This window comes from Hippoglossus hippoglossus, chromosome 2 (assembly GCF_009819705.1).
Source record: "Hippoglossus hippoglossus isolate fHipHip1 chromosome 2, fHipHip1.pri, whole genome shotgun sequence".
NCBI lineage: Eukaryota > Metazoa > Chordata > Actinopteri > Pleuronectiformes > Pleuronectidae > Hippoglossus > Hippoglossus hippoglossus.
Genome location: NC_047152.1, coordinates 5,397,830 through 5,425,307, shown reverse-complemented (window position 1 = coordinate 5,425,307; position 27,478 = coordinate 5,397,830). Strand labels below are relative to the sequence as shown.

Below are 27,478 nucleotides of genomic sequence, written 5' to 3'. Positions count from 1 at the left end.
CTCTCTCTCTCTCTCTCTCTCTCTCTCTCTGTCTGTCTTTTCTCTGCATGAACACAACAGGGTCAGTCTTGTGCATGACTCCTGGTAGCAGTCTTGGTAGGTCCCGACCTTCCCTTTGCTCTCTCATGCACATTGTTTGATGTAGGTGGGGGGGGTGGCTGGAGTGGGATGAGTGGGCAATATCTGCAGCCCTTGCAGGTGAGACAAAAGGTCATCGCTTCACTGCCTCCTGCGGCGGTGATGAAACCTTTGCAGGAAATTGTCCTTAAACCGTGCGTTTCTTCACGCTGGGATACGAAATGAATTTTGTGTCACCTGAAAGAGTTGCTATTGTCTCCTTACTGACTTTCTTCGCTAATGACTGATTGTTGTACGATTCAAATGTTACCGTAGATGAAGATGCTCCAGCTGTAGGATAGCCACTGTCTGTTTGCTGTGCTGTGTTGATCAGGAAATTTAAATCAGTTTCCCAGAGAAATGACACGAAGCTGGAGCTTTTGTCTCTGCGAAAAAAAAGAAAAAGGGGAGATGGGAATTTTAAATAAATCCCAGTCGGCTAAACAGAGTGTTTAAAATTGAAAGCTGGCGATACGATGACAAAGGTCTTGTTCAGGCCTGGTATTAACATCTGTCCTGAGGGATCTGATCGCAAGTAGGCAGCTCTAAGTTGGTCAGTTCACACCTGGCATTAGAATATGTCTTCTCAGCAAAATAAAATAAAAAATCATCAGTGTTGCTTTTAGGGAGAAAGGCCGCAAATAAATCGACGTATGAGAATCACTGAAAAGTGTAAAAAGGAAAAGATTCGGTTCATTATAAAACTTTGGCCCAGGACACTGCTGGGCGATCGGATCTGAAATGCATCCTCAGACATTTTGAATACCAGGTCTGAACAGGGTCTAAGAATAATTATATCACCCGCCACCCGGCTGTTCATCTCTGGATTAGAACAAATAAAGTTCCCATCATCCCCCACTGCTAAAAAATACACTTGATTCATTGTATTTGGAGTCTCGTGGCCCTTTAGCCTCTCTGGGAAAAACAGCAAACTGATTGTCCGTATAAATTTCCGTACCTGTGATTGTAATCAGCTTCTCTCCTCTTTGTTTTTGTTTTTTTGTTATTTTCTTTCTCCCATGCTCTCTTTTTTCCTTTCTGTCTGTCCTCCTTGCTTTGCCTTGTGAATGGTTGCATGCCATCTGCCGGTGTAACCCTAACGATGGCTTGCTGGCTCTCTGTAACATCCGCCATCAACAACAACAACAACAACAAACGATACCGTCGACACACGCACATCACAACTGTTGCCATGGTTACCGTAATGCTCCACCTACCTGTCCATTGCTGCCACCCCCTTCCCCTCTTCCCCCATTCCTCCCTCCCACTCTACCTCCCCTCTCCGTTCCTCCCTCGAAACCAAAGTCCCAATGATGTACAGTGCTACGCCTGCTACTGTCTCTGCAGCAACAACTCCTGCCACAAGTGTCCCCTACGCAGCAACAGCACCAGCCAATCAGGTTTGCTCCTTTTAAAGCTTTCTTTCATCAGTCCCCGGAGCTCTGAATAAGTGCTGGCGTCCAAATAAGCCACAATAACCTGCAGCTGAGCCGCAGCCCACGCCCAGCTCCTCCCGGCCCGTGCTCGTGGCTGCACTGGGCGAGCTCGGGCTGGCATGGCAGCCTGCGAGTGGGCATTTTCCAGAGGATTTAAAAGAGGAGGGGCGACCACCCAGGGTATCATATTTCATGCAGAACAGCCTCCGACAAGCACTTCTTCAGAGCTCCCACATTTGCCAAAGTAGTAGTTGTGTTGTGTTGCACTACTTCCTGATTTCTTGTTTTGCATGTTCTGTTTTCTTTTAAGTTTTCTTTTCCACTTTCTCTTGTTGTCGTCAAATAAGCCTCCATCTGCAGCAGCGGCGTCATCTGTCCTGCTTGTGTGCTCTTGCAAACACACGTTCAAGCAAATACACACAGATAATTCCTTCCTGCTGGTTCGAAACAGCCGCCCTGTTGGATCTTTCCTCCCCAGTTTTAACCTTTTTTCAAGTTGTGGGATTAAAAAAAGGGGGGAGAATAAACGTGAGTTACGAGCCAGACTTGTCAGGCAGAGGTGATGCAGGAAAACCGATCACGGAAGCTGTTTAAAAATGGCCGCTGCCCGTCAGCAGGGGCCAGGTTTAAATGCCACAGTGACGCAAGTGTGCCCCATTTTAAACCTGGAAATTTGAGCACAATGGTGGCGCTCCGGCCTCATGCAGCTGGTAATCATTTACTGGTAGAGGTGTGTTTAAGGCCCACAGATGTAAGTGGGGAAACATCATGTCAGAGTGCAGAATCGACCACCGTGGGGCATGTAGCAATTTACTTTTCCATTGTCGAGAGCGGTCGCCTCATTTTAAAATCTCCACTTCCTGTCACCTGTTCTAAAGTTCTAAAATGACAATCAGTTATTTTTAACGTCCCCAAGAAAACCTTAAAAAACTGTTTCTTCAGAGGTTCCCTGTGTGGAAAAGAGATAATAAACCATTTCTCCCATGATCCCCTCTGGCCATGGTACCTCGTGCTTTATTGTCCCTCACAGGCCGCCAGTGTCTGCACTTCCTGTGAGTCACCCACCGTCTCTTCCTGTAATTGGCATGCAGCAGCAGTAGCAGCAGGAAGCAGAGCTGCTCTTTAAAGATGCATGTGGGACAAGGAGCCGGAGAAACACTGACGTCAGCCCCTCGCTGTCTGTCTCCGTCTGCCCCCCCCCCCCCCCCCTCTCTCTCGTTCCCTCTCTCCTCTCCCCGCCCTGCGTAAAGATCGCTCCAGCCAGGACACAGTTAACACGTATAATCACCAGCTGCGCTGCACACAGTGCACGCCTTGTTCGGTACAGTCATCCCCATCATATGGCCTTTTTCAGAGTAAACACCCGTGCTATGATTTTATTTCTTCTAAATTAAGGCCACATGATGCTGACGTCACCCGTTTTTACAGCAAATTCAGAGTTTACTGGTTTATCCTTAATTTGTTACACGGCTTCTTAACTGTGTGATTGGCTAATGGATCTGCGTCTTCAGATAAAATGAAACAGATGATGCGTAGAGGGGACAGGACGCTCCAGACATGTTGATAGGTTCAGAGTTTGGTCACTTCATGACCCTCTGAAATGTCACCGTGACGCGACAAGTAACCAACCAATCACACCAGCCCATGTGCTGACGGGCGCCGGGGTGTCTCCCACCGCTTCTACCGGGGATTGTAAAGTCACAGCATCCTCTTCTGTCAGAATGTGGTATTACATCCCAGGCACCGTGAGGAGGAGGACTTGGATCGCAGTTCTTATCCCAGTCACTCAATTATAATGTAATAATTAGAATAATGATCTGATATTTCAAACCTCCATTATAATTTGGGAACACGGGCTTAATGAAATGTAATTATCCATCTAGCCTCATCACCTCCTGCCATCTAATCACTGGCTGTTACCGTCACTGCACAGAATCCAACCTCCCAGCAGTTCCTGGCGTTTGTTTTTACCCACCTGTGCTACCAGAGGGGTGGGGTGGGGTGTGTGACCCCACCCATCTGACACATGTCACTTTCCCTCTTATTTCCATACTGTGCTCTGGAGCAGGTTGAGCTGTCAGTGCACATCACTCACTCTCAACCTGTGCTGCTGGTCTGTGGTGCGATGTGACCAGCGGCTTCTGTCTCGTCGTCTGTTAACAAGCGGCTTTGTTCTTCTACCTGCGCCCTCCCCCCCATAGTCTTCTTCTTCCTCCTCTTCTTCTTCATCTTCCTTCTTCCCTCTTCTTCTTTTTCCTTCATACTCCTCTTCTTCCTCTTCCTCATCTTCTCCTTCCCCATTCTTCTTCTTCCTTCTCTTCGTCTTCCTCTTTCTTTTACTCATCCTTCTTCTCGCTCCTCCTCTTCTTCCTTCCTCTTCTTCTTCTTATCCCTCCTCCTCATCTTCTTGATCATTCTCCTCTTTTTCCTCCTCCTCTTCTTCTTCTTCGTCTTCTTATCCTTCTTCAGTATTTGTATTATCTTTCAATTCACTCTCACAGTCGTGGTAATGCAGACTTTGAACACAGTGTTTTACTTGATATTATACATGTGAGTAAATTAACTAAATCCTTTTCTCTCCTTGTCCCCCCCCCCTCTGTCTCCCTCCTGCAGATTATCCTGAAATAAGCGTCAGGATGGGAACGGAGTGTCACAAAGCTGCACTAGGAAACCCAAAACAGCCCCAGTGTAAATACTACCTGACCTCTCCCATAGAGGTCCAGCAACCTGCATGCTAAGAGTGTAACACTTCAATTTAACCATACGAACTGCAGTGCCGGTGAAACACACACACAGAAAAAAGATATATATATACTGTATGTATTGCTAGAAAAAAAAAAAAAACTATTAACATGAAAAAGTCAAAAATATTATGTATTATAGCAGACACACTATAGAGGTCATTTTAACAAATGTTCTCCCAAAGTACCGTCGACCCCCCCACTCTCTTTCATATTTATTCTAAAAACCTCTGCACAACAACGTTCACCCCCCTTTGGTTAGTAAAAGAATCAAGATGCTTGATTTGCACTGGACGAGAAACGTAGTGCACACCGTGGACGTGGGGAAACAGGAAGAGTCACAGGAAACCCGTGCACAGCCACACCGACGCACTCGGCGAGGGGTTTTTAAAAGTCTTGCGGTCTTTGCTTTTCTTTCTCACCATGAAGATGAATGTCCCTGGGGGCAGACAGGCTCGTGTTTCCTCCACATGTGACTGTCCCCTGCGAGGGTCCCTCCGCGGCCCTCACCCGCCCCCGATGCTGTTACGATGCCATGATGAAGCTCGTCCTCCCCGCCTTGCCCCTCCCCTTTCGCCAACTTCTCATCCCAGGAAACCATCTTGCCAAAGTCGCGGCTTGGGAGAAGTCGGATGGAATCACCGCCGCCAGAAAAAACCACCAGAGCCACACTCGAGCACCCAGACAAATTCTTCTCTTTCTGTTTTCTGTTGCCATTGCGAGAAGCTGCTCGGAACTCACCCTTTATTTGTTTCCACGCTGGGTTCGGCTCTTTGTCGAGGAGGAGCGGTGGGGTAGATTGTGCACGGATTTTTTTGCATGCAGTCAGGAACAGGGGAAGACAGTGCCCAGTGTTGACAGAAGATAGTCGTGGCCATTACTGAAAAGCCTAAAGGCTCGGGTCTGTGCCAAGGGCTTAACAAAGCTTGACGGTTCGTCCCAGACATACCAAGCCTTGTGTGTGTGAGTGTGCGTATGCGTGCGTGTGTGTGTGTGTGTGTATGTGTGTGTTTCGTATCTGGAGACTGATGGTCTGCCGGCAGACTGGGACTTGAGGCGAGGTCTAGCAGGTTACGACAACACCAGGCCTGGTAGGAGAGTCTTTTCGAGGGGTGGGTGAAGGATTTAAGTGCTAAGACTAAACAAAAAACGGTGCATTTGACGATGCTCGTCAAGAAAAAAAACAAAAAAAACAAACAAAACAAAGAGATGACTTGAACTTCGACTGGAGGGCTATCTGTGACCGTCGGTTGTCCTGTCCAACCCTACTATCACCGATAATCCTGTTCCATTTTAGAAAAACTCGTAGAAGTGCCTAAAAAATGCTCATCGACTCAACAACACGTGCATCCGGAGTGTATCACTAAAAGTCACAGACGCAAAACACACACCGGCCGTCAGAACGTGGACCTTTATTTTGTTTTCCCCTGGGGGAAATGACATCACACTTCTTTCCGTTCCCGGAGGCGGTCTCATCACAAGTGACTTTATGGAAAAACTAAAAAAAGAAGTTGAAGAAACGACAAATCAAAACATAGCTTTGTAGAATGTTTGGTGACTTTCATGGTGTACCATTGTTTCCTACCATGGTTTGAGTAGTTTACATGAGGAACGTGAGTGAGAAAAAAAATACCTGTATTGTAAAACTGTGTAATGTATGTAAGGTGTCTCTTATTTTGAGAGTTTATATTCATAGTTTTAGAAATATATTCAAAGTTATTTAAAATTTTTGTGTTGTGTCTCCTATCGAGGTATGTTTCGACCCCCCCCACCCCCACCCGTAAACCCCCCCCACCACCTCCACCTTCCAGAACAATCACGTTTAGATAATAAAGCGTTATTTTATTATTTTACACCCTCTTTAGCCTGTTTTAACTCATTTTACTAAATTTTAATTCTCCATTTTTTTTTTCACACAAAAAAATCGGATGTAATTTCATGGTGCTTGATCAACATTGACAATCCACAATCAGACCTTTTTCACTCCGACTCGTCTCCACGTGAGTTTTTAGTTTCTGTTTCGATTCGTGTGTAATATCCGTGGCAGGTGGTGAAAGCTTCTATTTTGTTGTAATTTATCTTGTGTTACTCTTGGTCAAATTTTAGTTGAGAAAAAAAAAAAGAAATGTTGTAAACTATTCTATTTTGAGATGAATGTAATTTATTGAGCTGTGCTACGTCACTGCACGGTTGGTCATTTCAAGGTCTAACCTGTCAGGTCAGCGAATGAGAAGAAAGGGGGGGCGGGGCGGCGTTTGAAAAAGTCCACCCGCCGATAGAAAGCTACTGGATCTCTCTTGCCTTCTCATTGATAAAAAAAACTAAAAAAATCACGGTGTCGCAGTAATGAGCATAGTTATAGACTCGTCTGTGTTGTTGGGGAAAAAAAATGTTTATTGTATAGATGACATTTTACCAAAAAAAAAAAAGAGAATAAAATTTCAAAAAAGATGTACTTTTCACTCTAGTATAATAGTATTTCATAACAATATTAAGTTGTTGCTGTGGCAACCAAATGTTGCAATTACTAAAGTTCGGTATTTTTGTAAATGACATTGTTAAGTTGATTTTTTTTGTTTCTTCTTCTTTTTTTTTTGCTAGAACACTGTACACACGGTAGATTGTAAAGAAGATACGAACATTTCTTATTCTTCACTGAGATTACGACAACGACCTAATATTTTCATTAGCAAATAACAGCCTCTGTAGTGCTGTGACCGTAACACTTAAATAGATTCAAAGTCATCAATGTTACATAGATTATATATATAAATATATATATATATATAAGAACTAAATAATCTATAAATTAAGAAATTGAGATGTACAGCTCCTCCCCTGACAAAGGACCGTGAGGTTCCACTCTGAGACATTTTATTCGAGGCGTATGTATCACTAGAGTTAAGGATTGCACTTTTCATAATGTTTAAAGTTGTGATCTGTTTTTTGTTTTTTTTTGTTTCCTCTGCTACTACAACAAATCTGTTTATCAATCAAAAGCAGATAACACACGGTGAATAACTTTAATTCAACTTGTTGCATGGGAAAAACAACTTTTATTTTCTTTTCTTACTAAATGATACTGAATGTTACTAGTGAAAAAAACAAACAAAAAAAAACACGTCTGTACACAACACGTCCTCATTTGGTTACCCACGATGCCCCTGTGTATGGAATCCTCTTGAGATGTGGTGTTTTTAGAAATGTGTCGGCGGTGATTGACTGATGATGGTTTTAAAACGAAAGAAAAAGAACATGTAAGCACTTTCTGAGCAGTTGGCCAACTGAGCAGACTCAGCTTATCCAAACACTTTGCCTTATCTTGAGTCCATCGTGCTTAAAGGTTTTTCTGTTTTTAAAAAGCTCTTAACTGGAATTTATTCAAAGAGACGTGAGCGGGTCTCTCTCCCCAAATCCCTCCTCGATTTCATTTCAAACATTTATATCTAAAAAAGTTTTAAGTTGGCCAAAAGACGGCGACTGCAACAGAGTGAACAGTCTCCTGATCGTTACCTCCGGTCTCCCAAAAAAACCTGTAGTGACATCTTTTTATTTTTGTCCCATTGCCTTACAATGGAGCAGTTTGGATTTGTAACTCACAGCTTTAGCCAGCAGAGGGCACTACAGTGGAGACTGCAGGTGACGTGCGGCGACTGCCTGTGCCATCGTTGTTGCAGCGTAGCCAAGATAAATTGACCCTCATCGGATTTATAGTTTCAATGTAATCATTTCTTAATGTATTCTTTTGCATATATTTTGTGCTATTTTATGTTTCTATAGTCCAATGTTCCTTTGGTTCCAGCGAGATAGTGTAAAATCTATTGGAAGACAGAAATAAAGAAAATCAAAGGATGTCTGTTTGTCTGGATCTGTTCTTTATTTAACATTTTACATCCTTCATATGTCAAACATGCAGTGTGTGTATTTACTGACCTCATCCACCTTTACAGTTTAGAAATGGCACATTTTTGCTTTGAGGTGCTTTAGAAATCAACTTTTAGGGGTTTTGGAATTTTGAGAAACATCAAAAGGACACATTTTTAGATAGATAGATAGATGGATAGATGGGTGGATAGATAGATGGATAGATAGATAGATGGATGGATAGATAGATGGATAGATAGATAGATGGGTGGATAGATAGATAGATAGATATCTATCCACCCATAGATGGATAGATGGGTGGATAGATGGATATGTCACTCCCACTAAGACCCATTTAAAGGGGGGCCCCCTGACTCACTAATACGTGCCAAGATCATGACCTTGCTGATGGGCGAGGGCAGGAGACTTGTCTGTCACCTGGAACGGGCGCTTGACCTAGTTTCCACGGCAACTGCGGAGACCTTCCTGGAGAGAAGGATGACATCATCACATGTCTCAGCGCACGGCCCAATGAGCAGCAGCATGAGTTTGCACCGGAGTGACACAGACTCCCAGCAGCCAGACCACTCCTGTCCATCAGATGGTATTACAGAGCCACAGTTCTATGACTAAACTAGACAGACAGATGGATGGACAGATGGACAGATAGATAGATAGATGGATAGATGGATAGATGGATAAACTTCAAGTTGCTGTACAGGGACATTAAAACCAACACAGAGACAAAAATAAAAACGATTTTCAAGCAAAATAAAGGAGATTGAAAAAAAGGGTAGAGTATAATGGGTGAAATATAAGAGGTTAAAAATAATAAAGATGGAGGAAGTGTCTCCACGTTTTCATTGTGATTCCAACACTTAAAACTTTCTGTGGCCAATAACGGTCAAACTGTACACACTTCACACTGTAAATATCTATTCTACATATTGTACAATCCTTTTCTAGTGTTTATAACATATTGTACAATCCTTTTTATAGTATTTATAACATATTACACAATCCTTCTAGTATTTATAACATCTTACAAAATATCTCTGTATTTATGGTTTATGCACAAACACACACCACAGCAATGCTGTTTGTCACAACCTGCATCCCTCCCTGTCCACCCTCTGCTGGGGTGTGTGTGTGTGTGTGTGTGTGTGTGTGTGTGTGTGTGTGTGTGTGTGTGTGTGTGTGTGTGTGTGTGTGTGTGTGTGTGTGTGTGTGTGTGTGTGTGTGTGTGTGTGTGCGTGTGCGTGGCACTGATCACCTCCCATACCGCCCAGGAAATAGACGGATCCGGTGGATGCAGCAGTTCCAGAGGCGTGGATTCCCAGTGTTGTCTCCTCCAGGACGAAGCCGGCTCTTGCAGCAGAGAAATGCGGCGCTAGCCCGCTGTCCGGCCGGCACAGAAAAAGATGCGCCGTCCGGTGGTTTCTAATAATAGCAGATCTTATTTTTACCACGCCTTATTGCATTATGGATGCCTGTGGAATGGTGTCCCTTCGAGGTAGCGTGGGAACGTCTCAGTGAGTCTGTCTCGGGGCTAAATGCTCCAGCATCCTCCCGAGCGCCAGAGCCAATCACCCACCGGAGGATCCGCCGCGCCTAGCCCGAGTCCAGGCTCCTGTGCGGCGGGGATGCGTCTCTTCTAGCCGCCGCTGACGCCTTGGTTCCCCCCCCTGCACATGCCGGAGCGCGATGCGGGAGTATAAGGTGGTGGTGCTGGGCAGCGGCGGCGTGGGCAAGTCCGCCCTCACCGTGCAGTTCGTCACCGGGACATTCATCGAGAAGTACGACCCCACCATCGAGGATTTCTACAGAAAGGAGATCGAGGTGGACTCCTCCCCGTCCGTGCTGGAGATCCTGGACACGGCCGGCACCGAGCAGTTCGCCTCCATGCGGGACCTGTACATCAGGAACGGCCAGGGCTTCATCCTGGTCTACAGCCTGGTCAACCAGCAAAGTTTCCAGGACATCAAGCCCATGAGAGACCAGATCATCCGGGTCAAGAGGTGAGATACGGTCCACTTTACTGTGCAGTCTAATAGAAACACTCTCATGCAGTAGACGAGAGGGGATGGGAAGGGTTTTAGGCCCCTAAGCTACTTCCTGGCCCCCAAGAGATGGTCATAATATTTGATCACATCCTTACATCACATTATTTTTTATATCTTTTTATACAATTTATTTCATATTTGTTTTGAATATAACACTGAAATGAAGCTGTTTAGACATTCTTACTCTTGCTGGAGTTCCCCCCGGAACCTCCTGAGAGCCCCTAACAGATGAAAGTCTAGACAGACAGACAGACAGACGGATAGATGGATGGATGAATAGATGGATAGATGGATGGATAGATGGATGAATAGATGGATAGATGGATAGATGCTCAAGTAGCCCCTGGAACCTCCTAAAAGTTACCCCCACTTGGAAAGCCCCCAAAAAGACAGATGGACAGAAATATGGATAGAAAAAAAACTGTGATTTCTTCTTCTTCTTCTTCTTTTTAACTCAAGTGATCTCACATCCTCTCATCCCCCCCTCCCTCCTCCTGCTCCTCCTGCTCCTCCTGCTCCTCCTCCTCCTCCTCCTCCCTCTCCTTCGTGAGAAGCGGCGACCGGCTCATATGTTCCTCATAAGAGCCCAGCTGCGGCTCACCTGTCACACATCAACCCGCTGAACTCCGGCTGGGTTTGATATTCTCGCTCCCTCGCACATGACTAACTCAGGATGGCTCCGATCAGCGCCGTCCATTACTCAACAAACCCGCTGAGCTCATCTCAGGACGGAGGGAGACAGAGTGGAAGAAAAGCTTTTATAGATTTATGTATATGCATGATTATATATCACAGGTTGCAAGATAAGAGTTTTCTTAACCTCTACAGGACAAATATAATTAGGTCACACGATGGCAATGGCAAAAATATATTTGCTTTAGAAATCACTTGTGTTGAAGCCTTTATGTCTGTGATTTATGAAACAGTTACAATCCTAGATTTCAGCTTTACTTCATATTTTAAAGTTAAAAAAATAATCCTGTAACAGGACGTCCTTGACCTGGTCGACGTTGCTGCTCATGAATGTCAGCTATTAGAATAAAAGCCTTAAAGACTTGAAAATAAAATACAAAAAAACGTTAAATTTAAGTATCAGAGAGTCCAGTGGCCACTTACATTTCATTGATCGGTATTGGTCCGCGTTTGTTTGTTCAGTAGCAGGATTACGCAAAAACTACCCAACTGGCCCATTGAATATTTGTGGGAGGGGGTGGAGCAAGGACCTAAGGAAGAACTCAACATATTTTGGTGCGAGTAAGAGGGTGACACCACAATGGAGGACTTCCTGTTTGACCCACTGGACCTGGAGTATTTTCTCACAACGAGGCGACTGAAGTTCATGACGTCTCCTCTGAGAAAATTCAAAGGCTAATTCAATTTCAGTGCTCGTGGGTAGAAGGTTTAATCTGATCCGAGTCAGTACTTGAGGATTTTTTCTTCCCCTCAGTTCCCTCCTTTCCATCACTCAAGGCCGTGGCACGTTTATTTACCTCGCTGCATATTGTCTCACAGTAATTTATGATTTGATGTTTAGAGTTTGGTGCAGTGCTTTTCCAGCTGCGTCCCCGGGAGCGAAGCGAACGCCCCTGTGTGGCTCAGACGTCACGGGCTGAGTGGAAGCATGGGAGCGTCACGGCCGACGAGGCGCGGCAGGGACGGATGCATGAGGGAACTCCTTTGAAATGAATAATATAATGATGGGATAAAACTGTGCTCTGTCGCCGCCAGCCAGACGCCACCCAGAGCAGCTTCCTACACTGCACCAGCCGCCACTGTCCTCAAGTGTGTGTGTGTGTAAATAATTCATACTTTTATTTCACACTGCGCTGCGTTGGAAGTAGGGATTGTCTCCGTACATGCAAACCTGTGAATAAATAAATTCTCTTAAACATTTCACAGTGACCAAAAGCCATATTATCATTTTAAGATTTGATTAATTATTGATCACTACAGAGATGTTTGTCAGGGAGGGAATAATTTGATATGTACATTGAAAGAAAATATAACCTACCGGAGCACCCCCTGGAACCTCCCGAGAGCCCCTAAAAGTGAACCCCACTTGGGAAGCTGCAAGGCGGACTGTAATATCACTATTGGTTCATTCAAGGACCGAAAGAACCGGCTCATCTGGTCAGTTAAACACACTGACTCAAGCCTCTGGGTGCCCATCGTTAATAACAAACACCTCCTGGTTGCCATTAGCTGTCTTCAGGAGATCAGCCTCCCTCCTCCCAAACTTCTTGCTGATCCAGCAGCAGGAACCACAAAGAGATACAACATGTGCCCACTCACCAGAACTTAATGAGAGTTGGGTTGGGTTGGAAGCCAAGAAGACAGCAGGCCTCCATTAGGGAGCCATATAAACCAGAATGCTTATGCAGGGCTCTTTGTGGGGGGGGGGGTGGGAAGCATGAGAAAAGAAGTGAGACCCTATATGTTATTGTGCTGTGTGTGGTGCAGGTGGCTCCAAGCCACGGCCTCTTGCTGAGACAGGCTGTTCCTGCCTCGCACGAGTCCACATATCACTGCGTCGACTTGATTTGTGAAAGTGCAGCGAGAAGCAGGAAAGGCGCTCAGAGAAAGTGGTTTGAATTCATGCACTAATTAGCCGTCTTACTGACAGATCACAAGTTTGATACCACTGACACGTCTGTTTCATAGGCTGTATATAAAGGTGGACGACACGTCTCCGCTTCCTCCCACTATCCAGAAATGAAGCTAAAATATCCCGGAGACGAGAGTCTGTGCCGTAGCGATCGGGGGGGTGGAGCCGCAGTCCCGTGTTCCTGCCGACGTACATGCTCGACCAACCACGAGTCAGTCTCAGCTGTCAATCGTGACGTTAAACCGCGGTTTTTATAGCCTCAAATAACTAATAAAAATCAAACATCAGTTTGAGCTACTTTAAATTATTAGTTTTGTCCATGTCCCATCAATTAACATGGCGGAGACGGGATGTACAACCTCTACTGCAGCGGCTCGTATTTACAAGGAATCAATCTTCTCTTCTAACTGTCGGCAACAAAGGACTAAGTGTATTTCCCGATACTTTTACTGCCTCTGTGTTTTGTTGTGTACTATTAGCTGCTCGGTTGAGTGGAAGCCTGATACTTACATTTCAGAGTGGAAGCCGATACGAGCTCAACAAAAAACAACTGTCATGTTAAAATGATTTTTATCTACAATAATATTTAGGAGAAAGAAATTCTGATGTAACTGCATAATACAGACAGTTAGTATAGTTATACTTCTTCATACGGCATAAGGAAAGTCAGAGGAAATCTGTATTATACACTCTACTGTGATGAAATGTCTGCTTTTTGTTATATAGCTGTATAATTAGTGTATACTTGTGTCAAATTACTACACAAAATACTCTCCACAGACCCCTTTGCTATCAGTGCAGACAACATCTGGGTGTCGCCCAGTGATCTCCTCACTTGCACGTTAGGAGGAGGAAGAGGAGGAAGAGGAGGAAGCACATTTCCACGCTGCACTGATGCTGTGTCTAATAGCAGGAGGTGACCATCACGCACCGCTGAGTGGGAGCAAGGGTGGAGCGGTGAAAACTACGATTCCCAGGGGGCACTTTGGTGTATAGGTACAAAGCAACTCCCCGACCTCAGGCTTTTAGCGTTCGCCATCAGGGGGGGAGGGGAGGGAGAGAGTTGTTGAAAACATGAGAGAAGAAGAGCCACCAGCAAAGTGCTCGTTGTTGGTGTGTAAAGTGCTCGGACTTAACATATTTACTGCGCTAAGTGTTCTCACCATGCGGCGCCATTTATCACATTCAGAACGGACCCGGAGCCCTGAGCAGATATCTGGAAACACATCTGTGCATTGTTCCAAACCAATCTACGAGTAGTGTGACTTTCCCAGATGGTTTTATAAAACCATCTGGGAAATGTCACAAAATGAAGCTTAATTCGTGCAGCAAAAAATGTCCCTTTTGTTTCCCGAAACAATTTCGCAAACAGATTTATTTATTTGGTGACGCCCCCCCTCTGGGTAGAATAGCTTTGCCTTGATCTGGCAATCTGGGAGTTCCCACATTTAGATGATTGTCAGCTTTAGATTCCAGATCCCAGCGGGACATTTAAAGTGCGACAACATCAGTTAGGAGGTATTTTAGGTCCAACAGGAAGTTGACAGAGTGGTGAACGTGGATGTGTTTTCGGCTGTACATCAGGTCGCACTTTTTACTCTGAGGTCATTGAAGCCTGGTTCCAGATCCCTGAGTTGCTGCCGAGTAATGACTAAACCCACAGTGTGATATATATACGTATAGTTTTAACTTGTGTACAAATATTATACAAAATGTTTGCAACAATGTTCAAACCAAGAGAAATCCACATTTTTATCCAAGGTAACAGGACGTTAGGTGTTTTTAAGTTGTTTTTTAAACTCACGTCTTTATTTCCCACTTTGAATTGTTTCCTTCATTTAACTTCTCGGAACAGCAGTAAAACTAACGAGCCCCTATACACTACACTATACAGCGTTTACATCTGAAGTGAAGGAAAGTGTAGAGGAGCTGCAGCTGCACCATTAAAGATGGAAATGAAGCTTGGGGGTTTCATCATATAAAAAAAACAGACTCTGAAGACCTTCTCCATCTGCTGTGCAGACCCTCTCTTTGTCTGTTTATCACAGGAATGTTTGTTATGTTGTTTTCTTCCTTTCGTCTGCGTGCGGCCCTGAACGCCACAGCGCCTCGGAAACATTGGAAAAAGCTTTGTTCTCCTGCAGTATTACACCCTTTAGGGAGTTAACACAGTGTAGGCACTACAATATATAGGTTCTGTGACTCCTCTGGCCCGGTCGTGCACGAGCAGCCACGAGCGTGAAGCTGTGTCACATGATGCAGCAGCTCCAGCTATTAATTAACAGCAGATGCAGGGCGAGCGAGGAGGCGGCCGCGGGGCTGCAGGGGCTTCGCGCTGGAAAAAAGCCTGACTGTTCTTTTTGTAATTCGTAATGTGTGTTTATCGTTGCTGTGGGCCTCGTGAAAACAGGTAAGTGAAGTCGCCGTAGCGTTTTAGCACAGCAGGTAGCATTAATAAGGCTGTCGTGCCCCGAGGATAAGTGGAAAATGTGGAGTTATAAACACTGATTCTCTGTGTGAGTGTGTGTGTGTGTGTGGGAGGGTTTATGTGTGTTTGCCTTTTACCCAACAGCTGGAATAACACCCTGCAGAGCGGAGGCAAATGACAGCAACGGGTTCTTGTGTGTTTTAAAGGTCAAATGACACAAAAGTTATTCAAGATTCCACATGAATTATGAGGAGGCAGGGATTCGGACCTGTGGCTTTTCGGTACAGATCTTAGACTTGTACATAAAGATGGATGACTCCACTTCCGCTGGCGATCAGGGGATGGAGCCTCAGTAGCAAGGTCGTGTCTATACATGTGCTCGACCGATCACGAGCCAGTCCCAGCTGTCAATCATAATGTTTCACCCCATTTAGTAGCACATCGGCAAGATGAACACAAACAAACCATCTTTGAGAAAAATTTATTTGACGTTTTAATTGATCCATGTCCCACCCACTAACACGGAGGAGGCGGGATTTATGTCAGATCAAGGTGATTTGGCTTCACTTTCAGGGCGCTGCCATCTTTATACACATGATAGATATGCAGCGTGTGGGTCCTGTAGCCGAACACAGTTTCATTCTCTCAGTATCATTCTGTTGTTTTTTCCGCAGACACCCCACAGATTTTTTTTTAATATCCATATCTCTGTATAATTTCCTAAGCCGTCAGCCACCTGCTGTTCCCTGTTCCATAAATCTAACGCCACTTCTCTCCCGCCGCATTTTGCAAACACAAAAAATCTGCATATTCATGCAGCTGCTCGTTTCAGCCAAGCAATCCAAACACATTCCAAGTGTGCTGGTAATTCCCAGAATGCACGGCTGCCAGCTCTGGTGCTGGACCAGTAACAAGTTGTGTTTGTGGTTTCCTCCTGCTTTATATTTGTACAGTATCTGCGGTAAATACAGCGCAGGCAGAGCATAAACACCAGTTAAAGCCACGGATGCTTTTGACGGGATTATGGGTAAAACGGTGAGGACTCTGTCTGTAGTTTACAAAGTATTCACAATTTATTTGAAGTAAAAGTACTCCAGTGAAAACATACTCCACCACAAGAAATAGATATTATTTTTTGGCCACTTGGTGTCAGAAGAAACCGAAACACTGACATATTATCACCCTGTGGCAAACATGAAGCAACGTTAGCGTAAATATGGAAGTTCATTTACCATAATTACTCAACTTTAACCTCTGTCTTGGTCTCCACCAGTTTCCCCCCCAAGAAAAATATCTCCAGCTGCTTGCTTCTTCTTTTTCATTTCCATGTTTCCTTTTCATTTTTTCCTTTCCATGAAATTCTGATTAGTGCAGCTTTAAAGTTTCAAAATAAAAGCATTAATTATAGAGAATAACATCTGTCAGTGTTCTGGAATCAGCTTCTTTGCACAGGAATATGTGAACAGTGTTTAAATGTTGTAGCCTGGTGAGATGAAGCTAATTCTGCTGAGAAGTTTAATATACAGATACATAATACAAATATCTAAACCTTGACTCTGACTGACGTGTTATTCAATGATACATGATATCAGCCTGTAAATCCCTGGGGGGCAACTTTTCCTCCTGCTGCGTGGAGCAGTTTCACTTTCTCCTCATCTATCGGGGAGGAGGGGGCTCGTGTTTTGATGCTCCCACCACCGCCACCACCCCCCCGGAGACGCTGGCCCTCCCTGTGTCTTTGTAGTTATATATAGAGTTTCTCCTGCGAGGCTGTCAGGTTGCATTTGTCTGCGCGGCGCTCTCCTCGTTCACACTTCACACCCTCCGCACTCCGGCTTCTCCGAAACGCGAGGTGCTCGTCCTGCCGAGGTCGGCTGCTGGTGGCGTGGACGTGTTGCGGCGGCCACGGGGGGGGGAATGTCAAGCTGCAGGGAAGTCGATGGCATTTGAGCCTTTTTCTTTCTTCTCTTCCTGTTTTTAATCATTTGCGCTTTTTGAGAAGTTCTGTGCAGAAATCCTCCGGGGGTCAGAGGTCAAGGACTCGCTCAAGGACACTTCGGCAGGTGCTTCTGTGTCCTTCATGCCGAGGCTCTCCTCCCTGCCGCCTCCTCTCTGGCCCTCTGTAGCTCGGCCGAGATGCTCGCCATGCCTCAGTTCTTCCCCCGGCTGAGTAGAGTGGCAGCAGAGGCCACCAATCTGTGGATAAGAGCCCATTTCTGAACAGCACCAGCAGATCAATAAGCCGGGCTCGGAATGCACTTATGAGTGACTGATGGTTGAAGGCCATTAGTTGGTGTGCGTCATTACCTGTAGTGAGAATTTATACCCTCTGTAATCTGTTGTTATTTAATCCCAGAAAACATACTTAAATGGAAAATGTGTATATTTTATTTAAATATATTACTGTGATATACAAGTATCTATATGTGAACGACTGTTGTGAGCGGTAAATTCCAAAGATAAATGTTAATCTGCTCCTCTAGAATCTTTCCGGAGGAGCTGTATTCAAGAATGCAAATGTCTGAGTCCGCCCCCACCCCACTAATACACAAAGTACATTTAAAACAAAAAAGTAAATCAAAATGAATATTCTCTCAAATATAAATTAAAGAAATGGAAAATAAACATCCATTAAGGTCTAGAAAAGCAACTGGGCTTAAACTTCACGTGAGCTATAATGAATTAGATCCATTAAAGTACAGCGTCTAGAAATTTTAAAACTAGAACTTCACTGTGTTTGTGTTCACGTCAGCAGCTTCCAGCTTAACCTCAGGATTTAAATATGCCTAATCTTGCAAAATCCAAATATCCAAACATCTAAATATACATCAAGGTGCAGTGTACAAAACACGGAACACCTCACCGAGATACTTGTACAACTTAATCTCTGTGTTTTGACCTTCAAGGATCTTTGCTCCTCCAAACTCTCTGTGTCTTCTAATCCACTGTGAATGTACACGCACACATTAGGCGAATCTAAATATGAAGTAGAAAATAGTTGTTTCCGACCTTCGCCTCCTCCCAGCACATTAGCTTTATTCAATTATTCAATAACCTGTTCCATTACTCTCCCGCAGCCTGGTTTCCTCGTATCATCGCCCCATCGCCAATGGGGAGGAGCACTGGGATCGCCGGCCGCACACTGGGAGTGGGGGGGTGGGAGGAGAAAGCTTTCTGATCCGTTAAGACGCAAAGATGGAAAAGACGCAAAGTGGAGAGCTAATGATTTTAAAGGAGAATCCTAAGCCGGTAAATGTGGAAGTCTAATGTGTTCAGGAATAAATAGAGCATTCAGAAGAGCCACTTTCTTTCTTTCCTTGTAATGACAGTTTTCTAATGGGACCTCCTGCTGGTATTAGACACCCGGGCAGGGATGGAGGCCTCCTGGGAAGCTGGGGCTGAATGTAGCTGCTCCATTGTGCATTGTTCCAATCGCTTATTGTTTCAGCATCTAACAAATACAGTATGTAGGCCAATAACACACACGCACACACACTCATTGCCCTCTTTCGGTATCAGGAAGCTCCCGTCGTCTCGTGGACTCCTGTTGACGTGACGTTTTCTCTTGTTTCCAGGTACCAGCAGGTGCCCGTGGTGCTCGTGGGCAACAAGGTGGACCTGGAGGACGAGCGGGAAGTGTCCCCCAGCGAGGGCCAGGCGCTCGCCGAGGACTGGGGCTGCCCCTTCATGGAGACGTCGGCCAAGAGCAAGACCATGGTGGACGAGCTGTTCGCCGAGATCGTCAGGCAGATGGACTTCTGCCCCCTGCCGGACCGGAGGGAGACGTGCTGCCCCGCCTGCAGCGTTCAGTAGCGGCCCCGCCGGCCTGCTGGAGGCGTGAGCGGGAGTTAGGAAGCGGATGGACTCAATGTTAGCTAGACTGAAGATGGAGGGAGGGAGGGGGGGGGGGGGGTTAAAAAGCAAAAACATCTGCTTTTGCTTTCACTTATTTTGATCTAAAAGTTCAGGCCTTTGAGTTGGAAACGTAGGACATCATGTAGCAGAAGTAGACGACCTTCAACTTTCATTACTGCTCCTCACACGGGGCGGATTCCCCCACTTGACTCCCACGTCCATCACCGTCCCCGTCCCCCCACCCCCCCTGATTTTACAAGGTTGAACTTTCCTGGGTTTCCCAAAGGCAGCACGGTGCCAAAACCATCTCAAGAGCCATCGACAAAGCGGATCGCAGCGCTCAACGCTTCTTGGGAAACCAGCCATAGCTCTCAGCAGGGACGGCAGCGTGCGCGGCGAGTTTTATCGGCAACCCGTTTTTTTTCCGTCTGCTTGTGTCTTTTCTTTATTGCACTTTGGAGACTTGTTGTGACGGTGCAAGAACAATCACCGAGTATCTGAGGGGATGTCACCACTGTGAGGGAGTCGTGCAGCGGGCCCGCCTGATGACGAATGAATGAACAGATGAACGAATGTCTAACAAAGAAAAGAAAAAGGAAACAGCACCTTTGGGGGAAATTCACTCGGAAGATCCCAAACGTCGACATACTTGCGGAGGGTGTGTGCATGGAGTCGTACTGTCACCACGCTGACATCGAGTACAATCAATCTCACCCAAAGAGATGGCGACCGGTCGATCGAGCGAGCGGTCGGTCGCCTGGACGGTTGTCTTTACACTTTACAGACGATACAAATGCCTTGTTTCATTGTGTGGAGTGAACATCGGTGTCAGTGTGTAGTTCATTTATCTTAAATCACGTCAGAAATGTCCGTGGGTCAATGTCAGAAACACTTATTTTCAACAAAAATAAACCTTTATGCACAAGTTTGTCGTGTTGGTTTGTTGCTGGGGAGGCGGTGAATGTTTCCCTCTCTCTCTGGCTGCGTCGAGGTGATTTATGATGTTTTGCTCCTGCGGCGGTGTGTCTGCCAGGCCCCCGGTGTCGTGCCGCTCCTGCTCCTGCTGTCGGTGACGACACTTTGCCGCTGATTCTGGTCCCGGAGAATCCAAACAAGCATTCGTCAAATTCCACGTGCCATTAGGGAGCCTATTAGAGGGAGGACACGTGTGGGTCCAGAGCCAAGAGCTTGACTTTGGATTTTTGGAAAGTAACAAGAAAGAGAGAGTGAGGTGATTAAGACATAAACTGGAGGGACGTCATAAATATTAAAAAAGCTACTGCAAGTGCCTGTAGAAATATCAAAGATTATATGATGTATGTAAGAATAGTGAGGATACTTATTATGATAATAACAACTAAATAACTTGTTTTATTGTTTTTTATATTATATTGTGTGTTATTGTTTCTGTCATGAGGGAAACTATAACGTTTGTTTCTCTCTGCAGATTATAATGAAAATTCAGTTAAAGCTTAAATGAAACGAGCACCAACAGCGACACCTGCTAAATAAAACCGCAGTTAATTTTAAAAGAAGTATTATAAGATGTAAATAATAAGGAAAACAATTATCTTTATAATAAACAAACACCATTATTATATCCCATCATATCATATTATATTATTTATATTATATGATATTGTGTCTTTCTTGTTATTTCTCCATGCAGATTAATAAAATAATTTCTGCAGTTTCCTTTATTCAAACGTAATTGAAATGAGTACTAACAGCGACACCTGCTGTCATAAATGTATAACTGCAGTTCATTCAAAGTTAAAAAAATAAGAACAGCGGCACCTGCTGTCATAATGTGTAACTGCAGTTCATTCAAAGTTAAAAAAAAATAACAACAGCGGCACCTGCTGTCATAATGTATAACTGCAGTTCATTTTTAAAGTATTATTTCTAAGTATTATAACACGTATAAGTAACGTAATTATTATATATATTATACTAATAGTATATTAATAATATTATGTAGTCGTGAGAAAGCTGTATTTATACAGATAATGTATTTTAAAGAGTACAATCAGTACAATGCAGTTCCCTTTATATGAGCCTAATTGAAAAGGTCCCAACAGCGGCACCTGCTGTCGTAATGTATAACTGCAGTTCATTTTCTCCGTCAGGCGGAACCTTTTCGAAACCTCAGGCGCTAGTTGCTCCCCGGACCTAAATAGAGGTCGCACACAGAGCAGGCATGGCGTCCTTCAGTCTCTAACTGACTTTCCTCCGTCTGCTGCAGCTTCTCTTTCCGCTTCTGCTCATTTTATTCCATAAGTCTGAAGATATATTTGATAAAATGGCGACGAGGACCGCGAGTCAACTTCTTCTTCGCCGTAAGTAGCTGCTGGTTTACCGGTGACAGGTCAGCGTTAGCATGGGAGCTAGCAGGGACAGCTCGTAGCGTCAGGTTGCACCAGTGGATAGAAACACACAGAACAGACATCATAAAGGCAACAGACACACAACAGACACACAACAGACATCATAAAGACAACAGACAGCATTATTACAGACCACAGACATCATGTCATCATGTCCAACCTCAGCTTGACTCCCTGCACATTTACCTGCAGGACCTTAAAGTCAATTAAATCAATTAACCAATCAACCAATCAATGTTCGTATTGCACCTTTCCTGCTGTTTATTCTAGTGCTTCCCAGTTCATTCACTGATGAGTCAAGAATAAGCTGAAACCACAAAAGATGACAATGAGATGCTTTAAAATAAAAATGAAAAGCTATGATAACAGAAACTAATGTTCAAAAGGTGCAATGAATAGAAGAAGAAACATATAATAATGATAACACTTTGTACATTATATACAATTTAAAACATAGATGCAATAAATTATAGTCTTAAACCCAGAAATCCCTGTTGACATGTGGTGTGATCGGTTTCTACATAGAAGGGCGTCCACAGTCACATGAGAAATAACAAAACTTAATCTAAATGTAAAAGTGGTGACTATCTTTAAAGCTGAACCTCTCTCCCTCTCTCTCTCCTTTTTGTTTTTGGAAGGTTATGCATCCACCGCAGCAGCAGCCGTGCGTCCACCGGCTGCCGCGCTCCGCAGCCAGCGCAACGCCGTCTTCTCCAGAGAGCAGGGCCGGCAGCGAGCGCTTTACCCGCGCATCGAGAAGATCGAGGTGTCCATGCGCGGCCCGGGGCTGGAGGGCACGCTGCTCGTCATGAACAGGGGGATTTCCACGCCGCTGAGCTGTGCCAGACGTAAGTGAGAGGGAATAAAACCAATCTTCAGCTCTGTATTCATGTATTTATGATGTATTCCTACATGTAAATACTTGTTTTTCTCATTTGATTTACCTCCTGTTTCCCTCAGACTTGACAGAGCATCATGTGACTAACTCGGCTCTGGCCCTGGTCGATGGGGAGCTCTGGCCGCTGCACCAGCCCCTCACCCGCTCGTGCTCACTTACCCTGCTCTCATTTAAGGACAGCGACCCAACGCTGGTCAACCAGGTAATTTACACATGGACACTTTTGTAAATGTCCTTTTTTTTTTTGCTGAAATTTCACGTGAAAAGTGACTCGCCTCTGTCTCGTCCTTCCAGGCCTACTGGCGCTCCTGTGCTGCCATGTTGGGTCAGGTGCTGGAGACGGCCTTTAAGGACAACTACACTGTGGAGCTGCTCAGCTCGCCAGAGGTGCCAGGTAGAGGAGCTCCTCTTCATCTTCATCTTCATATCAGTCAATCAGAGAGCAGTAGAATTTGTTTTTGACAGAAAGCCTCAGTTAGACGTCGTGTCTGGTCTCGGCCTGTTCCCAGACTGATTAGAACATAATTAAAAACAAATGAAATTGTTGCACTAATGTGTTTATAGACATTAAAAGTTTTTTTTAACCCAATTTGCATCCACGTCATGTGTTTCCCCAAAGTCACTTTAGGAGCCTTCTGCTGTGATGTGGCTCTCGACCCTCAGCTGGATTCATGGACTCCCTCAGAGGTGTGTGAACTTCTTTCCATCTACTTCCCTTTACTTATTAATCAATAAAATATGAAGGTTATTCAGTAAGATGATGGCAAAAAATATCAAGACAAAGAAACTGTTATTGTTTGGCCTAAATAAAGTAAAATACAAGATCCTCCTGTAAACCACGTCTGGTGCACTTCTCTCCAGGAGGCGCTGCGCTCCCTGACCCGAGGGGCCCAGCTGCTGATCCACCAGGACCTGCCCTGGGAGCCTCTGGAGGTGGTGCCGTCTGTGGCGCTGGAGGTTTTCTCACACAGCAGGTAAATTAGTACTGTTTACCTCTCATACTCCTACTATACATATACATAGTCACTGTCGATTGACCACAGCATTGAACTTTATTTCTTTTTTCCCAGATTTAAACAAGAGGAGGTGGAAGAGAAAGCAGCACAAAATCCCAAAGGATCAGTGATGCTCTACAGGTGATATAACAAACTTATATAACTTAATTTCTGCCTAATATTCTTAATATACTGTCACTACCTTGTTTTATTTATTTATAACTTAAAAAAACTGCACATCTTTTATGTAGATGTGGCGACCATGTGATGTTGAGTGGGGGCCCTCTAGTGGCCAGGACAGGCCAGTGTTCCCAGTACGAGGTGACTGCTCTCCACAGCCTGGGACAGGGGCCCTGGGGCCTCCACCGCCGGGCCCAGGGCCTCTCTTTGCCTCTGCAGCTGCAGGTAGGGACACGTGTGAAATATGATGATGTAACACAGTGATAAATATTTGATACACCTACATATGATACACTTTTTATTTTTTATTTCATTTACAACACACGGACTTAATTTTTTCACTTATATTTGAAGACTTAATTTATTCACTGTCAACAAGAATAATGCGATTTATTTTTGCGATGGTTTTCCATTAGATTATTAGTCAAATCTATTTTAGCGTTGATTACTAAATGTATCACGACAGTTAATGGTTCTCCTCATATCAATGCTCGTCCTTTATAATGGCTCCGAAGGGTGAGGTGCAGTAAAAGTACTTTATCGGTGCGTTCACTTGTCTCCAAGTCACGTTTTCTCTCTCTGCGTCGCAGGCTCACCACACAGTCTGGAGGAAACTGCGGCAGCGAGCAGAGAAACTGGTAAGAACAGCAAATGTATCTGTTTTCTACCCGACGCACTCGCTCCCCAGCAGTGACGAGGCGAGGGCTTGTTGGCTGGATACCCGCTCTACATTCAGTCTGCTCCCCGTGCTGCAGCCGCCACTTCCGATTTCACACAGCAGCCAGAGGTTGAGATTTAACGCGGCTATTTTTATTGCTTTTCATTTATATTTTGGCAAAGAAACAAGGGAGGAGATGCGGCGCGTGCTTCAGGAAAAACCAGGTCTCATGAAGGACAAACCTTTTTTTTCTGATCTCAACATCAGAGGCACAAGCTCGAGATCCAAAGGAGAAGTATTTTTAAATCTCTCCAGGTTCAAGCTGTTTTTGATCCTGACATTGAGATTGATGCCGCGTTGAATCTGCGTCTGAGCGAGTTCGACTCTGAGGGAGAAGCATAAATTCTTCACATTAAAACTAGGCTGTGGGTTAATTTTGGACTGAGCCATCTAGGCGAAACATATTTTGCTGCAGCCTTTTTCTGGCATTCTCTGCGCATCAGCGATTGCGTAATATGAAAAAAAACAAAAAAACATGTACTCATTAATAGACACGCTTGATTTGGCAACTGATGACACACCGCGCTCTGTGGCCTACATTTCATTTGCAGATATTCGGTTATTCCGGGAAATTGAATTAGAACTTTATTGAAGACAAATGTCTGAACGTCAGAGTTGGACCGACATTAAATGTGAAGAATGTTTTTGGGATGACGTTCTTTCTGGCGTTTTGTTTTTACAAGCCCAGGATTAGCATGCAGAGCTGAAACGCAGTCTGAGAGGACACTTCCATATTATCACCTGCTGCAGTAATGTTTCGCTGCGTGGCGCACAAGACGTGGACAGAGGGCAGTCGTCTCGTCCTCTTTGTCCCTCGTGTTTGCAGAGACGCTTATCAGCAGAGTGAAGCAGAGATAGAGCCCGTTTGAAGGGCGTTTAAACAACATGTGGAGGAAATGAAACCCAATGCACATACTTTCCCTTCAGCACCTCGTACATCACCACATGACTGTTTTCACTGTTTTTCTAAAACCACAGGACGTTTGTTTGTCTTGGTTTGTTCAGTGTTCGCAGGTGAAAAGCTCCAAGGACACAGTGTTTCCCCATTAATATTCTACAAAGTTGTCAGTGATGATGCACGTTTTTTTGATTAGTTCTGTTTTTTTGATTATTTCTAGCTTTCATGATAACGCTGTGCTCATTAATATAAATCCCAGATTGGCGCAACAAAGTCCAAAAGAGAAAAAGCACCAGCGATTAGATGTGATCGGACATGTTGAGCCACATTATCTGAAAACTTCAGTATGTCTCTATGAAAAGTCACTAATAGTCCCTCAGTGGGCAGGAAAACTTCATCTGCAAAGTTATTATATGTACAGAAGTAGAGAGAGAAGAAATATTAAAGGTTTTTGCTCCTGCCAGAAGGTTTTAAACTCTTCTTTGTGGGTTAAAATGTTAACAGGTTTGTTGTTTTCTCCACCGTCTGCATGTGTCACCGCACAGAACTCACCACTTACGCCTCTATAAAGCAGCGAGGCGTGGGCGGGCACGTCTTGCAGCCGGCTGCAGTCAGTGGGGAGGTATGTCCCCCCTCTGCCTCCAGCTGGCGCTCAAACACGGCCGCCCACACTGCAAACAGATTCTCCCAAATTTTCTCTGTGGGGGGGGGGGAGAGCATCGTGCCCCGACAACCTCTCTGTGGAATTGTCCTTTACAAGACTATTTTTAAGCCCTTTCTGCTTTATCGAACGTTTACAAAAGACAAACTTCTCCGAAAGACAACGTAATTATTATTAAAGTTGACATTTTCTTATTTTGCAAAGGTGGAGCTGCCGAAACCAGAAGAAGTGACTCCACCCTCACTTCCTGACTCCGACCCGCCGGCGACGACCTCTGCGTAACCTTCCACACACACACACACACACACACGTCGACATGTGTCCTGCTGTATTCTTTTGTTCAATAAATGTGTAAAACAAACTTGTAACAAAACACTTCCACTCATCTCTTTCTTACGGAAACCGCAGGGGAATCGTTTCCCTTGACCCCCTTTGTCGTATAAAACACAGACGTCACTGTTGCATTGTGTGGGTTTGTGTTAAAAGTGGTTTTAACACTCCCTGGGAGGGTGGGGGGGTTTATAACTGTACAGCTGATTGCGGGTGTGTAGTAGTGAGCAGACAAAGTGTGTGTGTGTGTGTGTGTGTGTGTGTGTGTGTGTGTGTGTGTGTGTGTGTGTGTGTGTGTGTGTGTGTGTGTGTGTGTGTGTGTGTGTGTGTGTGTGTGTGTGTGTGTGTGTGTGTGTGTGTGTGTGTGTGTGTGTGTGTGTGTGTCAGCAGTTTGCTTAACAAAAAAAGCGGCGTGTGTGTTGGGTGAAGGTCAGGCGGCGGCGCAGCTGTTGTGTCTATCGCTGGTCAAACAGGTGGCTCTCAATCCTCCGAGTGTGGATTCGAGGTTTGTTTTTCACTGGGGTTTTTTTTTTCTCCCTGAATTCCAGGCGTGTTGACGAGTTTGGAGACGACACAGAAAAACATCCCTGCTACTTTAAATCTTCAGTGAACTGGGAGGCTGTCGTAGTTTGGTACCACTTTCTAATAAGACGCCTTTAGGTCAAGATAAGTTTAATCTCTACTAACAAATGTTGATAATAATTAAAAAGTCCAAACTTTGAGCCAAAAAGTGAAACTCAATATGTTCACAGTTCCGCCCTGGTTCCCTGTTTATCTGGAAATGCTTCAGAAATGCAGCGAACACAACGGACGGATTATCACGACCTCAGGACCCTGGACACAGACACACACACACACACACACTGTGTCAGCCTATAGGGAAAGTGTGTTTTATTTAGTTTATTTCTGTTTTCCTTCCCTATGGAAAGACAATTGGTATAATTTTCATAGTGCAAGTCATTCAAAAGCTCCCTAATCAACATTATATTGTATCTTGCTTGTTCGTAAACAAAAAAAACTAAAGTGGTTTCACTAAGTTACGTGTAGAAACTATTTCTGGCTTGCTCCCTCTGCTACCAGTCTTTATTCTGATTACTTGGCCTGCATCCACTCATTCTTTTATCCATTAAAAAAACCACGAATAGCAACTAAACGTTTTATACAGACGCCTCATTTGAAAGTGGTACCAGTAGTTTTTACACGGTGGACACGTTCAGCTCACCATTTGTGTTCACTGTACAGGTGCTTGCACAGACAGCTGGTTATGTTTAATCACCACCAATGACATCAAGAAAATTGAGC

At 44.7% G+C, this 27,478-nt stretch overlaps 3 protein-coding genes across 20 annotated transcripts in view; all 3 read left to right on the top strand.

The window, feature by feature from the left end:
- The window catches only part of mbnl2 (muscleblind-like splicing regulator 2), a 50,734-nt gene extending 42,587 nt beyond the window's left edge, over window positions 1–8,147 (top strand). For 6 of the 18 annotated variants that reach the window (XM_034611240.1, XM_034611191.1, XM_034611175.1 and 3 more), the window contains 2 exons: window positions 61–96; window positions 4,167–8,147. In XM_034611240.1, coding sequence (XP_034467131.1) covers window positions 61–96; window positions 4,167–4,291 — 161 coding nt within the window. In that variant the 3' untranslated portion in view covers window positions 4,292–8,147. Of the gene's footprint in view, window positions 1–60; window positions 97–1,422; window positions 1,518–4,166 lie in introns of all 18 variants that reach the window. The other 12 variants (XM_034611250.1, XM_034611197.1, XM_034611287.1 and 9 more) reach the window with 4 other exon arrangements.
- A 1,329-nt stretch (window positions 8,148–9,476) lies between these two features.
- LOC117776934 (ras-related protein Rap-2a-like) lies at window positions 9,477–20,034 on the top strand. Its single transcript, XM_034611353.1, has 2 exons — window positions 9,477–10,176; window positions 18,830–20,034. The coding sequence occupies exons 1-2, from the start codon at window positions 9,863–9,865 to the stop codon at window positions 19,065–19,067; spliced, it is 552 nt and encodes a 183-aa protein (XP_034467244.1). The 5' UTR covers window positions 9,477–9,862; the 3' UTR covers window positions 19,068–20,034.
- Window positions 20,035–21,269: 1,235 nt separating this feature from the next.
- mrpl39 (mitochondrial ribosomal protein L39) lies at window positions 21,270–26,219 on the top strand. The gene is made up of 10 exons (XM_034611329.1): window positions 21,270–21,448; window positions 22,135–22,344; window positions 22,457–22,596; window positions 22,689–22,788; window positions 23,014–23,081; window positions 23,256–23,368; window positions 23,465–23,530; window positions 23,641–23,794; window positions 24,160–24,207; window positions 26,051–26,219. The coding sequence occupies exons 1-10, from the start codon at window positions 21,412–21,414 to the stop codon at window positions 26,126–26,128; spliced, it is 1,014 nt and encodes a 337-aa protein (XP_034467220.1). The 5' UTR covers window positions 21,270–21,411; the 3' UTR covers window positions 26,129–26,219.
- The last annotated feature ends 1,259 nt before the right edge of the window (window positions 26,220–27,478 follow it).

What these genes read in the sequence shown, in the direction of transcription:
- LOC117776934 (XM_034611353.1), top strand. Translation starts at nt 9,863, where the DNA reads ATGCGGGAGTATAAGGTGGTGGTGCTGGGCAGCGGCGGCGTGGGCAAG. An exon ending in CAGATCATCCGGGTCAAGAG is followed by an intron (nt 10,177 to 18,829) that starts GTGAGATACGGT and finishes TCTTGTTTCCAG; the next exon opens with GTACCAGCAGGTGCCCGTGG.
- mrpl39 (XM_034611329.1), top strand. Translation starts at nt 21,412, where the DNA reads ATGGCGACGAGGACCGCGAGTCAACTTCTTCTTCGCC. An exon ending in GCCGCTGAGCTGTGCCAGAC is followed by an intron (nt 22,345 to 22,456) that starts GTAAGTGAGAGG and finishes TGTTTCCCTCAG; the next exon opens with ACTTGACAGAGCATCATGTG. An exon ending in GAGGTTTTCTCACACAGCAG is followed by an intron (nt 23,369 to 23,464) that starts GTAAATTAGTAC and finishes CTTTTTTCCCAG; the next exon opens with ATTTAAACAAGAGGAGGTGG.